The 14224-nt window shown below is 41.0% G+C and overlaps 1 protein-coding gene across 7 annotated transcripts in view; it reads left to right on the top strand.

Annotated features, from left to right (window-relative positions):
* Positions 1–14224, top strand: part of CREB5 (cAMP responsive element binding protein 5) — a 412930-nt gene that overhangs the window by 303581 nt on the left and 95125 nt on the right. For all 7 annotated transcript variants that reach the window (XM_081283986.1, XM_081283987.1, XM_081283985.1 and 4 more), the window contains 2 exons: positions 3257–3383; positions 8228–8338. In XM_081283986.1, the coding sequence (XP_081140112.1) occupies positions 3257–3383; positions 8228–8338 (238 nt within the window). The remainder of the gene's footprint in view (positions 1–3256; positions 3384–8227; positions 8339–14224) is intronic.

The following is a 14224-nucleotide window of genomic DNA, read 5'->3' as shown; positions in this document are numbered from 1 at the left end:
CTGTGTGACCTTGGGCAAATTTGAATGTACCTGGATTCAGTTTGCTCCCAAGTAAAGTGGGAATAATGCTACCTATCTACCACGTGGCATTGTTTCAAGTCATGTGAAATTAGGGCTGTGATAATCCTTTGAAAAATATGAAATGTTGTTCAAGAGCAATATAAAAAGTTTTCTGCCCATATACTATATTAGATAACAATAACTCATTTTTTAGAACACATAAAGGGAATTAGACAATTAATGCAATTATTCCAATACCACTCTTGCTTCAATAATTCAAGTATTCTAGACAAATGTTTGCTTCTATGGGCCTAGTTACATAGAAAATTCTTCACTCTGGTCCTGTATTTTATTTTATTTCTTTATTTACTGGTGCTGGGAATCAAACACACTTGTGCACGCTAGACAATTCTCTACCATTGAGCAATACCTCAGCCCTTCTCCTTGATATACTTAAGGATGTTTAAGCAGTTTACTCTTTTCGGTTTGTATAGTGTAAAAGCCTAAGCAAGAAGCCTAGAGAACTCTATCAGTATGATAAGTGGGAGTTGGGAAATAATTTATAAAGTCTGTGTGAACCTCAGAATTATTCAGAATTCAAACATACAGGGATCTCAAATAACCATTTTCCCACCCAAGTGTATGTTGCTAATCAGTCTGACTGGTACCATTTGGAAGCTGTTATTATAATCCCAAGAGAGCCCAGTACCCTGAAAGTCTTTCTTAATTAATGAGAAAATACTTGATATTTTAAAATCTAGTAGATCTGTGCATTGCGTGGAAATAACTAACCTAATCAGAGCATTGAATTAAATTAAACACACCATTCCCCAACTATTCCATATGATAGTTTCCATCATTTGGGTAAAATGAAAACTCATTTTAAATTTAATTACTTTTGCATTCCCTTTCACATCACCATTGAGTTGTTTAATTGATTTCTTTTTCAGAAAGAACACATCAATAAAAACTGATGACCAGGATTGTTTTTAATATGTCAGGTTAGAAACTGAACGTGAATGATGCTCACAAGCATGGTATCTTGAATCCAAGTAATACAAAGAAATGTTTTTCATTGTCTTTCCTATAACAGTGTGTGTTTGTTCCTGTTGGCCCTTGAAGCTTTCCTCTAGTGACAGATATATGGTCACAGGCAGTATATGTGTGTGTGTGTGTGTGCATGTGTGTGTGTGTGTGTGTGTGTGTGCATATGTAGATGCCTGTATATCCATCTCTGCAGATTGGGTAGATACTAATGAGTGGATAGATGGGTGATGAGGGGTCCCCTCAATGAATCTTGCTTATTATGAAACTGGGGAGTCCATATGATTAATCCTGGGTTTGGAAGAACTATTACTGAACATTATATGCTGTGATATACAACAGTTTTCTTTTTAATCACATTCCCAAACAAAACATTTAAATTGGAGAAAATAAAACAAGCTTTGTTGACAGGGCCACATTCCATACTTATCTGACTCAAGTTATTCACCTCTGAATGAAATATTCTTTACGAACCTGGTGAAGTCACAACCTTCTGTGGTATTTTGGAGCATTGGAACCAGCAGTTCCCCCAAACTGAGAAAGCTTGAGGACCTTCACCTGCTAGACCTTATTGTGTCAGTGTGTACTCCAGATGCCCCAAGGGCACACATCAGGAAATACCCTTAGTACCTCATTTGCATTTCTGAAAAAAATGCTCATTTCATTGTTCCCACCTACTTACATCCACCTTTCTAGGTATGTCCGCATACATACATTCTACTAATAAAACAGATTGTGATTTGTGTACATCAACATAACTTCTGTGAAAGGCTTTCTATTCTTTTCTAGTTCCATATATTCACCTTCCTGAGCGTATAAATCTTGACTAATTATGACTAATCCTTCTAGGATGTGTGTGACCATGATGGTTAGCTACATTTCCAAAAGAGCTCTTGGGCAAAAAGAGTGGAAAACTTAATCTTTGGAATTTTAACAGCAATGTGAAGAAAGAACGTGTTGGCATTCTCTTTCCCCAGCTCAGTCTCCCACTTCCCTGTGAGTCACCCAGAGATGCCAAAGAAGGGCCTCCTCTCCCTACTCCAAGGGAACTCTAGCAGAGATTGTGCTTCTCCTAATGGAGGCCAGGCCTGGGCCTGCCTGGAGCATAGTGCTGCGGCCTTACCCAGTTCTTTGCATGAGGGGGTCTTCTTTTTTCTCTAGAACATGCACTAATTCTGAAAGTACAAGTTTCTAGCCCAATATTCAGAATACAGTGGTTTTACATGGAAGACTCAGAGGCCCTGAGAGCTTTTTGTTTATTTGTTTTGTTTGTTGTTAAGTCTTTAATTTAATGGCTTGACATTTATATAGCTCCCCAGAGCAAACCCATCAGGAGATTGAGAATTTAGCCGGGGAGGTCAGTTGTTTGCCATTTTTAATAAACACAAATAATTCCCTTTTCCCCTCAGCTCCACATTCCCTGGCTCATTAAATCAATGTAAGGCTCTTAAAGTTTTCTGGGATTTTTTTTTTTCAAATTGAAACAACAGCTCAAACTGTGTACTCCCCGAAGGAATGCTTACCCAAGTTCTGCAGGTCAGGCCCAAATCAGTTTTCTGTCAAACAACCTAACACCTCGAGTTATTAGGAAATGAGAACTTGGTGATGGAGAGCTCACCGGGGAAAGGCTGGCCACAGTGCTGTGACCCATGGGCGGGCTGCTTTGGTCTGTGTCCTGACTTTGATTCCTTCCACTCATTGTGGAGAACTATGAAAAAGTCAAAATCGATTTCTGTCAGGAATTCACAAATGGAGTTTATCCAGTAAATTCAGAGAATGAAAGTGTATCCAGAGCAAAGCCAGGTGAGCTTCCAGGCAGAGGTGTGGGAGAGTGTGTGTGTTGAACACATGGAGCCAGATCTCCAGCCCTAAGACCCTTCAAAGGCTCAGACCCAGGATTCCACCACAAAATCCCTTTCCTTAGAAGCAAGGGCTATGGGAGATTTACTGGCTTGTTTCTATTGAACATCAGTTAGATAACAGGGATCAGGAAATGAAGTAGAATTTGATGTGTTATCTAGGAAGCAGCAAAGGAAATCAGACTTGTATTTTATTTGTTATTATTTCCCTAATATCTACAATTAGGTGGCTGTCCCATCAGTAGGTCTGATCTGCTGCACGTTGGACGGGTGGTGTCCCCACTGGTCCTGGACTCTGGTGAGACAGGCTCAGAGCACTGGAAATAATGTTTGTTTGTTTTCTTTGTTTCCAGGCCTGTCCCAGGCTCTCTATCTTCTCTGCTACATCTCCACAACAGACAGAGACAGCCCATGCCAGCCTCCATGCCTGGGACCCTGCCCAACCCTACAATGCCGGGATCTTCTGCCGTCTTGATGCCAGTAAGAGTTTCTGGGTATCTCTTTGGAGCATCTCACTCCAACTATGGCTTGCCACTCTTTTAGCTTTTTTTTTTTTTTAATGGTACTGGGGGTTGAACTTAGGGCCTCATGCTTGCTAGGCATGTGCTCTATTACTACTTTTCTACTCACGACATCCCCCAGTCTGTGGCTTGCCACTCTTAAAAGAGGAAAGAGAAAACTGACCTCTAAACTCTTTGTCAAGAAAGAAGCTGCTTCAGAGTGGAGGGCTGAACTTGAATAAAGTCTTGCAACCCTGTTTCAGGAATCAAGCATAAATTGCACTTGCTCAGGGCTTTGAAGTGCCAGTTTGCCTTTGGGGCCCTGTTGCCCATCCTCAGGCATCCAGCTGACTTTCCTGGACTTCAGCACCTTGCTATGAGACAGGGTCTCATCTTCTTGCTGGTGATAACTGGTTCAAAACTAGAGATGGTTTAAATTATACAGGAGAGTGTTCATAGGTTATGTGCAGATGCTAAGCCATCTGATACAAAAGATTTGAGTGTCTGCAGATTTTAGTTTCAAAAGGGAAGGGGTGTTCTGGAACCAGTTCTCTGAAGATATTGATGGATGACTGCACTCCGGAGTCCCCAACTTGAGTTGTATACAGTGGCTTTAAATTGCCAGTGAGTGGTCTAGCCAGAACTGAGAGTTATAATTATAGTAATAACGATAATAATGATCATACATAATAGCTGCTAATATGTGTTTATCCATATCATGTTCTATAAATCATGCTAGCAGCATTTATTGAGTACTTACCATATGTTGGTCACTTTCCAAGTACTTTTTTAAAACAAGGAACAACATTCTGAGATGAGTCTTTTACTGTCCCCATCTTCTGAAGGAGCAAAGTCAGGCAAGTCACTTGCTCAGCTGAAAAGCAGAGCTGTGGAGTCTTGAACCCAGGGATTCTGTCTCCAAAGCCCATTCTTTCACCTACTAAGTGATATGTACATTTCCTCCCTTCACTTTCACAGCAAACCCATGAGGTAGGTACTGTTATTATACTGATCTTACAGATGAAGAAACAGAGGCAAAGAGACTGAGTTTCTTGGCTGACATCACACAGCTAATAGGTGATAGAATTGGGATTTAAATTCAGGTAGTCTGACTCCTGAGTCTCTACTCATACTCATCATATAATCCCTTATGAAAGCAATAGATAATCATACCAGAATGATTCAGACTAATGCAAAGCAGTTTTTCTGTCCTTCCACCTCCTCTCTTTCCTTCTTCCCTAGATTATGTGTTGGTGAATATAACTGGTGATGTTATTTACAGGGCTGCAGGAGTTCCCTGAAGCCCTACATTCAATCCAAACCCTCCCACAACTGATGAGCAGTATTTTGCAAAGCATTTGAAGGAATTCTCCATGTTGTTAGATCATTTTATCCTCACAGCAATCCTGTGGGGATATGGTATCTATAATTACTGATATAATCTTCTCACAGATGATAAGCCGAATAAGAAGTTTTGAAGGGAATTGTCTAATGTCACGTGGTTTAGGAGTATAGAAAATGGAATGTACATCTCAGCTCACTTGAGAGGTCAGACAGGCTCTGGTGAAGGACTGTGTGTGCTCCTTTCTCTAGGGGGATGCTGGGGGATACAGAAGGGTTTGTAGACTCGGTTGAGAGCAATTGGCCTGCCCTCTACAGATGCCTGGTTGTCCAGGCTAGAAGCAGCCACTGTAAACTTGAGCTAGAGGGTGGACAGGTGATGCCAATTGACTTCACCTGCAATGCTCTCCTTAAACTTTTTTTAGATGGTGGAGAACAGCACCTCAGTGCAGTTATCCCAGATTTTATTCAACTTAACCAATTGTACCGAAGTTTCCATCACAAGTTGTCTTCCTCTTGTCCAGAATTAGTATTCTCTGTGCCTTATTCAGAAAAATACTACTACAGACAACTTTCCCCCACCTCAGTTTGGCTAAGCTGTGGACCATTCCTAGGGACAAAGTTAGGATACTTGGGCTGAAAGGGCCCTGAGAAAAGGCACCTGGCACCAGTTTCCACATTATCCCATCATACAGCTTGACCTCTTGTTCATACTTCAGGATAGAAGCAAAGATTCAGGTTCATGGTCAAGAGCCAGTATAGACTAAAAGGAAGGGAAGCCATTCCCACGGGAGTTCTCAAACCCTTGTGCATGACGTATGTAGAGCTGCCATGACAGTAGGTGTCAGTCGAGATTGAACCCAGGGCCTTGCACATGCTAAGCAAGCACTATACCACTGAGCAGCACCCCGAGTCCCTGCCTGGATGTTTACCAGCAGTGCTGAATATTACCCATATTGAACAAACTTGATCCATCTCCTGGCCTCTTAATTCCAGGCAACTTTTTAAAGTTGAGCTCACAGTGCAGATGGGGCCTTGTCCTTACTTCGAGGAGGCGCTTTGCCCACACTGTATGTCTATGTGACAATCGTCAGTAAGATGGAAAATGCAATATTTTTTAATAGATAGAAAAATGAAGCCAGTTTGAAACCAGTATATGATGAGTCATGGGGTAGAAATAGTCATAGATGAAAACTTTTCCCCAAAATGGAAGGCTTGCTGACTCTGGATTCAGAAGCCACGAGCAGACTGCTCTCCGCTCTTGGTACAGCTGGTAATTTAGAAGACACTGGACAAACATCTGTACTTATAAAAGATCCTTCTTTGGAAAATTGAAGAGAAAAAGCTCATTTGGACTTGGGTTTCCCTCTCAAAGAGGAAGAAGGGGTCAAATGCTATTCTGACTCTCCCACTTCCAGCCTCTGAGAGTGAGGATTATAAGTAGTATGCATTTTCCCACTTTTTTTATTGGTGCATTATGGTTATACATACTGATAGGATTTGTAGTAATACAAATTTGTATTAATGTAGCGATACATTTTGGGAGGCAATTAAACTCTTGACTTCTTTATGACTTACCCACTAGAGTACATGAATGTACCTAATGGCACTGAACTTGATGAACTTCATGGCACTTACCACTGGTTAAATTGGTACATTTTATCTTAAGTGCATTTTACAATTTAAAAAAAAAATGATTGAAATATTAGACTTTTAGGCTGCCCAGAGATTTAAGAGATACATGGGAGTGAATGTTTTATTTTTACTGAATCGATAAGCCTTCAAAAAGTTTTACTGAAATACTTGGGAATACATGGAAAATTTGCTTTTACTAGCTCCTCTTGAAAGTTTCCTGTATCCACACCTTGCAGGATAACGGATCAGCTTATTGGCTAAAATCAGGCTAAGCACCCACCTGTCAGTCAGGAGAGAGCTTTTACTAATTCAAAGACTAATGTCATAATTGTACCCAACCCCTGGAGTAGACACAAAAGGAATCACAGTGGCAGAATCTCGGCAAGAGAAGGCCCCTTGACTAAGCATGGTCATTTAGTTCAGTGATCACACTCAAGCTTCCCTCTAATTGGTGGGATTTCCATGCTCCATCCTTTGAACCTCCACTGATTAGAAACAACCATATTTTCCAACACTTCCCAGGCTAATTTAGAGTGAATACCTGGCTCCCCAAATTTTCAGCTATTGTTTTTATGTCCACCCTTTGGTAATTATATTGAAGAATTGGTTTTCCCTCTGAAGAAAGTCTAGTTATTTTCTTGGTGATATTAATAATAAATGTACTTGCTTTAGCTTATTCTGTGAAGTGTTCATTTTCTACCAAACAGAAAATATTATTAATCAGTTCTTCCTTGACTCAAATAAAAATTTTGCTGTAAAAGTTGAGCAATCCCTAATCTGAAAATTCAAAATCCAAAACTTGGTTGTGCCAACATGATGCTACAATTGAAAAATCCCACATCTGTCCCCATGTGATGATGGTAGTCAAATGTGGGAGTGCTCAACATTCTGTATACAATTACCTTCAGCCTATGCATATATGGGGTATATGAAACATAAATGAGTTTCATGTTTGGACTTGGGTCCTATCCTAGCATATCTCATTATCATATGCAAATATTTGAAAAATCTGAAAATATCCTAAATCTGAAGCACTTATGGACCCAGACACATTGGATAAGGGACACTTACCTTGCATTTACTTCTTAATAGGCATACCCTGAAGACAAAAATAACATAACCCAGCTCAGGTATTTGGTTGATGTTAATTCTGGAGGGACAGAAGGCCAGAGGAGGATACTGCGGGAGCAGTCGTTCATGTGTAATCCAAACCCTGCAGCCACCTAAGGCTCAGTTCTTCAGTGAGGCCTTGACCAAGTTAAGAAGGAAAAGATACACCCAGGCAGTGGCTTAAACACTCCTGCTGCCTCATTTCAACTGCATTTATGGAATGGAGCAACAGGAAGACCTAGCGTGTTGGGAAATGTGGCTTTTAAGATTGTTTATTTTTCCTTATTCCCCCAAAGAATCATGTTTACTATGTAAAATTTATAGGGGAATATATCAAAGATATCCTGAGATACCACTTGATATATTATATATCCTTTTAGCATTTTTCTATGCATATATTATTTCTTACAGCCATAAAAATTAGCATAATTAGTGGTATTTGGAATGGGTGCAAAAGTGGAAATATTCAGTGATTTTGTTAGGAAATCATCTTTCATGATATCACAGTTCTCTTTGCATGGGGAATCTTCCTAGATGGCACAGCTTTGGGTGATTCCTTGATGTGCTGGTTCAGCTCAAGGCTCAGGAGTGCATTGCTCACCATGTACCAAGCCTGTGGGTTTCTGGGGCTTCTTCAAAGAAATGCTAAAGGATCTGCTTGAAAGGGAAGTGGCATCTTTGTCTATGCCTTGACTGTCTTTCTCAGACTTCTAATTCGGTTGCTTTCCTTTCTCTTAGATGGAGAGACAAATGTCAGTGAACTCCAGCATCATGGGGATGCAAGGTCCAAATCTCAGTAACCCCTGTGCTTCTCCCCAAGTCCAGCCAATGCATTCAGAAGCCAAAATGGTAAATAACTGCTATAATCATCCTTTTATTACTTCATGAATTTTTCTTCTGATTTCTACTCTGACACCCAAATGTCAGTTAAGCCAGGTAGAAGTCTTCCTTCCCCCGCCATCTGTATTGCTCTTTCTCTGGAAAGGCAGAGTTCAGAGATTGGCTCCCTTTGAAAATATTTGTTACAGACCCTTGGCATCAGATAAGCGTGTCCCAAGTATTAGATTGGCACTGGTGTTAATGAAAGGGACAATTGAGGTTTGGGGAGATCCATAGAAGTTGGGGTGGGATTTACTCATTATGTGAAATAATCCAAAGTTCTAAGTCCTTCTTCAAGGTAATTACAGTTTCAGTGAACTTTTCTTGTCCCAATGTCATTAACACAGACCTTTAATTCTTAAGTACACACTGTTATGGAAATGCTTTGTGGTTTTTTGTTATAGTTGTCAGATGTGGTATTGATTTAAAAGGATGAGAGGCTTCATTTCCTTGCAACTTGTACTAAAAAGCGTGACTTCAGGTAACAAGGTTCAGTGACTTTTAACGTGATATTTGTGTGCACTGAGGTCAGTCTTTCCAATTTCAGTGATAGATTTATGCATCTATATTCCACTAAAGATTGATAAAGCCATGCCTCTCTCTCTCTGCAATACAAAGTAAACTTGCTGGTACTATTTAGAGAAGTTATTTAAAGTAGGTCATTCAGGATTTGCTTAGTTAAATTCTAACACCAAAATTAGTCAAGTAAAATACAGCCCAGCAGATTTTTTAGTGTCTGATATTGTATAAGGAAGGCATTTGCTAGAACTTTGAGGTTTATCTGGTCTACTGACTGCACTGGAGACTGTGCGTGTTGGTTGGTGTGAGGAGGTTATGGACAGCTCTGAAAGCTAGCCATCACCTCCCACACGGGGTGGAGCCAGCCCCAGGGACTTCCTTTTCAATGTCAGCAAGTTTTTTTTTTTTTTTTTTGAAGCCCGTTTTGGTCACTTTCGCTTAGAAACTTCACTCATCTGATGTGCAGCTTCTTGACCTGAGAAATCAACTGAACTCCCAGTGTTGGCTACTTTGGGCAAATAAAATCTGTGGTCAAGAGAGCTCTCTTTACTGTGCCACAGCCCCCGTGACGTGCCAAATGGCACCAGCCTTGCAGCAAAGCTCGTTAAATCTTTTTGGATTCGGCAAATATTTTTTCAACTCAAACCTTTTCAGAGCCAAACCAAATACTTGCTGGCAGAATAAAGTTCAAACTGGCATCTGTTTTGGAGACCAAAGTAATACCATTTACCTTCTTTTTTTAAAAAAAGGAAAATAAAAAATGAACTGTGAAGGTACTTAAGAAAAAAACAAAATTAATTTCTTCATTTGCAAATGAATAGTGTTATGGTTCTGGGTCTGAGACAGTACGCCCCCATCTGGATGGTTCTGGAATCTCCTTATTCCTTCAGGGTCTGTCTTCCTTTTGAGGGATTTTCTAGACAAACTTTAGATGGATTCTAAGTTCCAATTCCAAACAGATTTCTCTGCTAATTGATTTTTCACTGGATTTTATACCACCACTTGACCACCACCCTGCCTCTCCAATTGTTAGCAAAGAAGGAATAGGCCCCCCAAAGTAGTACAGATTGAGAATCATTTACATGCATGCAAGAAATCATATACTAGGGCAAATTAATGGTGAATAATGTTGCTGGAAACAAAAGGGAATTGGTCTGTACTTATAAAAATAGTGTTAGCCCACAAACCTTTGCTGAGTTGGATTCACTGAGCAAGCACACCACTCTGCTGATTCATGTTCTAAGTGAATAAATATTTCCAGGCCCATGAGGTCAGGGCTAATGAACTCGACCATGGAGATGGGGCCTATTCTTTCTGCTTCCAACTCCCACCCCTACTACCCCTGTTATTGCCAATACATTAATCCAAAGGGGGGAAATGGTAGTATTGCCCAGTTATGTTTGGAAGAATAGCATTTACTTAGTTGTGTGCAAAAGCTTTAAGTAAGTGAATTATAATATGTCATTCAGCATTTCTGATCTTATTCCACCTGTTTTATTCACTGGAGAAACCGGTCATTGCCATCAGCTAACCACATGGTATTTTCTAGCAGCTTTGGGGCTGATCAGATGAAAATGTTTTATGAAATCCAAAGTAGTGAGGGAGGGGAAAAAAAAATCTTCCACGATTTTAATGTCAGCCAGAGCCTCTCCAGGTTTCTCTGAACGATAGGCTTTGTTTTTCTATGCCTAATTTTCTTCCTGTGTAAGACTGGAATGGATTCCAGATTTCAACTGAGAGTCTTGTTTCACTGTTTTCAAGGACTTTTCCTTAGGTCACACATGGGCTATTGTGATAAAAGCACTCGGCAGGGTGTGTTCTCAGAGCACACAAGTAACCAGAGAGCTAAAGGGAGGTGTTGCCCACACAGTGCCACCGCAGGCTTTCTCTCCTGGGGACAGTGTCAGAGGGTTCATTGCAAACTCCCTATTGCCCCAGACAAAAGACATCACCCTGAATCTCTGGTGAAACGTGGAGGTCTGGGAGGTGGACAAAAGCTTAAGACAGGTTCGCTTTCAAAGCACAACTTTGTTAGAAGCCATCTGACTAGGGACTTTCCCATTGGAATGCATCTGTTTTCCTTGCAGAACCTCAATCATTTCTGTTGCAGGAGAGAGCAAAACAGGTATTCTTAACAACCTCTCAAGTGTGTCAATCTGGGGCATCCTAAATAAGGAAGCACACGTGCCGATCTTTGGATCTAATGTACATTAGTATCAATGAACTGTCCCATCGACTGTTATCATCATTCTGACTGATTATGTTTTAGTTTTATGGCTTGTTCCTTTTCTGCAGAATTAGGCTAGTGGACATATGGCTTCACAATTATACAAGTGCATCTGCGCATACTAGGTTTCCTTGGGCAGAGCAGACTCAAAGCCCTGAGAGATTTCCATCTTTCTGACTACCCCCAATCGGTTCTTCTTTCCAGATTCTTGGGTTCTGGGTGTTTAGGTGGAAATGGGGTCAGCTAGGAAGAAATACACTGGATACCTCGTGGACTTTTTAACATTCAAAGGGAAAAGGGAGGGAAGAAAGGGCATAAGCAGAGAGAAATGGGAAAGGGGAAGGAGGAGAAGTCGGAGGGTGGGGGAAGTGTGAATCACAGTGGGACAAGTTTCCAGTCTCTGCAGTATTCAGGAGGCTCTGGAGTGAAGGGACCATGGCATCCAGAGTCACGCAGATGTGTGTTCATTTCTTTTGGGGGGGAATTGAGCCAATTTTATCTCACTTTTATTTAATAAATTGAAAGAAACTTGTTTTAAAGAAATTGATAATAAGTTTAGTAGCCAAATAAGCAGTAAGGGGTTGGGGATTCATCTATATACCTGTCTCACTAAGAATGAGGTGACCACTATTCTAGAAACTGATTAGAAGAAGTGATGGCATATAAATGGCTGTTCTCTGGGGGCTTTGGAGGCCCTATCCACATCTTTTTTTTTTTTTAAAGAGAGAGAGAGAGAGAGAGAGAGAGAGAGAGAGAGAGAGAGAGAGAGAGAGAATTTTTTTTAATATTTATTTTTTAGTTCTCGGCGGACACAACATCTTTGTTGGTATGTGGTGCTGAGGATCGAACCCGGGCCGCACGCATGCCAGGCGAGCGCGCTACGGCTTGAGCCACATCCCCAGCCCCCTATCCACATCTTAGCTTCAGTTTGGAAGGGGTTAGTAAAGGCTAAAGAGTATTGATATGAGGAAGAAGGTATTTTTGGCTGTGACCTAATTTTGTCCTCAATAGCACCATGACAAAAGCATCGTCCCCACTTTATAGCTGAGACTGCTGAGGCTCTGAGAGGTTTAAAAACTGGCTAAATGAAACATCACTTGGCACAGGCTGATCTCCTCGTGGTCAAAGCTCTTTGATCATGACATTGATTCTTTGGATTAAAAATATCACAATATTAAGCTGTCAGTAACTTTCAGATTAAATCTCCGGATCACCTGGAGAAGATGCAGAGTGGTTGGTGGTGTGGAGCTTCTCCCTGGTTTAACCAGTGCTCTGTAGACACAAACTAACCCAGCTCCACTGCTTCTTCACCCTAACACATTTTTGTCTTGTTTCTTCTCATTCTCCATGTCCATCTCTTTCAGTTGCTTTCCTTCAACATCTAGGTTCCTTGAACTGTGAAAGGTCTGAATTCAATCAAATCCAGTTGAAATAATGGGAGGTAACCAAACCTCACTAAGGAGAAAGGGTGGGATGGAGTGGGCAGGGACAAAGGTGGGGATGAGAAGGAAAGGATAAAACCAGATAAATTCCAAGCCAAGTAAGCAGCCTATAAAGAGGAGCTGACTACATTTGATTTCTTTGAAAGAGACTGGCAAACAGCAGCCATCCTATTTTTTTTTCCCTTAAGAGAAAGCAGTATGAGTGTTTCTTAGAAAATAGAAGTTCTACTATCGCTGCCCTCATATGAATTGAGAGAGGTTGTCAACACCTCGAGCTGATTCTTCCATTGTGATGGTCTGTCCATGCTTTATTTTGGTCATTGATTGTCAATACCTTGTCTATAGTTGAGTTTATGGTTAATTGAATAAATACCTAAGTATATGCATTAATGAATGAATGAAAAAAAAAAGACTGTCTAGTCAAGGCCTTTCAGAAATGGAGGGTAATTAGAAAAGGCCTTGTCTGAACCCCTCTTTTCATAGGGGAGGACCCCAAGGCCCACTAAAGACTAAGAGGGATCCCTCCATCATTTTAGAACAAAGCTAGCCAACAAGCTCCAGCCTTCCCATTTCTACCCAAGGACTGTGCCTTTTCGGTCAGCTCTACTGATAAATCACTAACAGTGCTGCTGTTGGCTCCTGGTTTCCTCCCTACACACTGGCAGACAAGAACTACGGCAGTATAATGAGCCATCCGTGGTTAAATATCCACTTTGTTTTGAATGTCAACCTGGGTGTGTTTGTGTTTGCCTTTTCCCTCCCTAATTATCGGGCTGGATGACTGTTTGCCTATGAGTGCCCCTTGGCCACCCACTGTCCAGCAGATAAATCACAGAGAAGCCTGACTCCATATGGAACTGCCTGGAAAGTCTATGTACCTGAAGAGACAGTCTCCAGGTAACATCTCCCGGGCACTCTTGAGAAATGCAGTTCTTTGATTTGCCTATTTGCCTTAATCTTCCCCAGCTTCATTTCCTAAATTTAGGAATAGAGAGCCCTGAATGAGCAGGCTGTCTGCTTGGAGCTCTGCAGCCAGGCAGGAAGGGTTGTTGGCTTTAAGGAAGTGCTCATTAACTTTTGAATCAGGCTAGAGGACCTGTGTCCTGCAGCTAGCAATCAGAACACAAAGATGGTCTGAACTAAAGTGACCACTAGTTTTTTTTTTTTTTTCAGAATCATCCTGCTTCACAGCTTGAAAACCATTGTTTGAAGGGTAGACCAGTAGGAATTATGTAAGATCTGTGATGAAAAAAACAACGACCTGTGCTTTCACTTAATAATATGCGATTTGCCTTCTTAAGGTAGAAAACAGTAATTGCCAACATTAAGTAAGCACTTATGTATGTGACTAGAACCATATCAAGCATGTTGGCCATGTGTTCTCATTTAGTCCTGACAATAGTCTGATAAGGGAGATACTGTTCATCTCACTTTCCAAAGGATATGCTGAGGTGTTGGGTGATTTCTGGAAACGCACATAGCTAGTGAAATTTGGTGCTGGTATGTGAACCCAGGCATTGGACCTTTGGTCCCGGTCCTTAATCATGTTTTGATTAAGTAGCAGGGATGATCATCCTATGAATTTATGTTAGTAAAGGGCTTTGTAAATTCCCATATACACTGTCTCATTGGAGCCTCATAGCAACCCTGGAGGGTCAGAAGGAAAAT

This window comes from Spermophilus citellus, assembly GCF_964194105.1.
Source record: "Spermophilus citellus genome assembly, chromosome: 3".
In the NCBI taxonomy this organism is placed as follows: Eukaryota; Metazoa; Chordata; class Mammalia; order Rodentia; family Sciuridae; genus Spermophilus; species Spermophilus citellus.
This window is presented reverse-complemented; position numbering and strand designations above follow the sequence as displayed.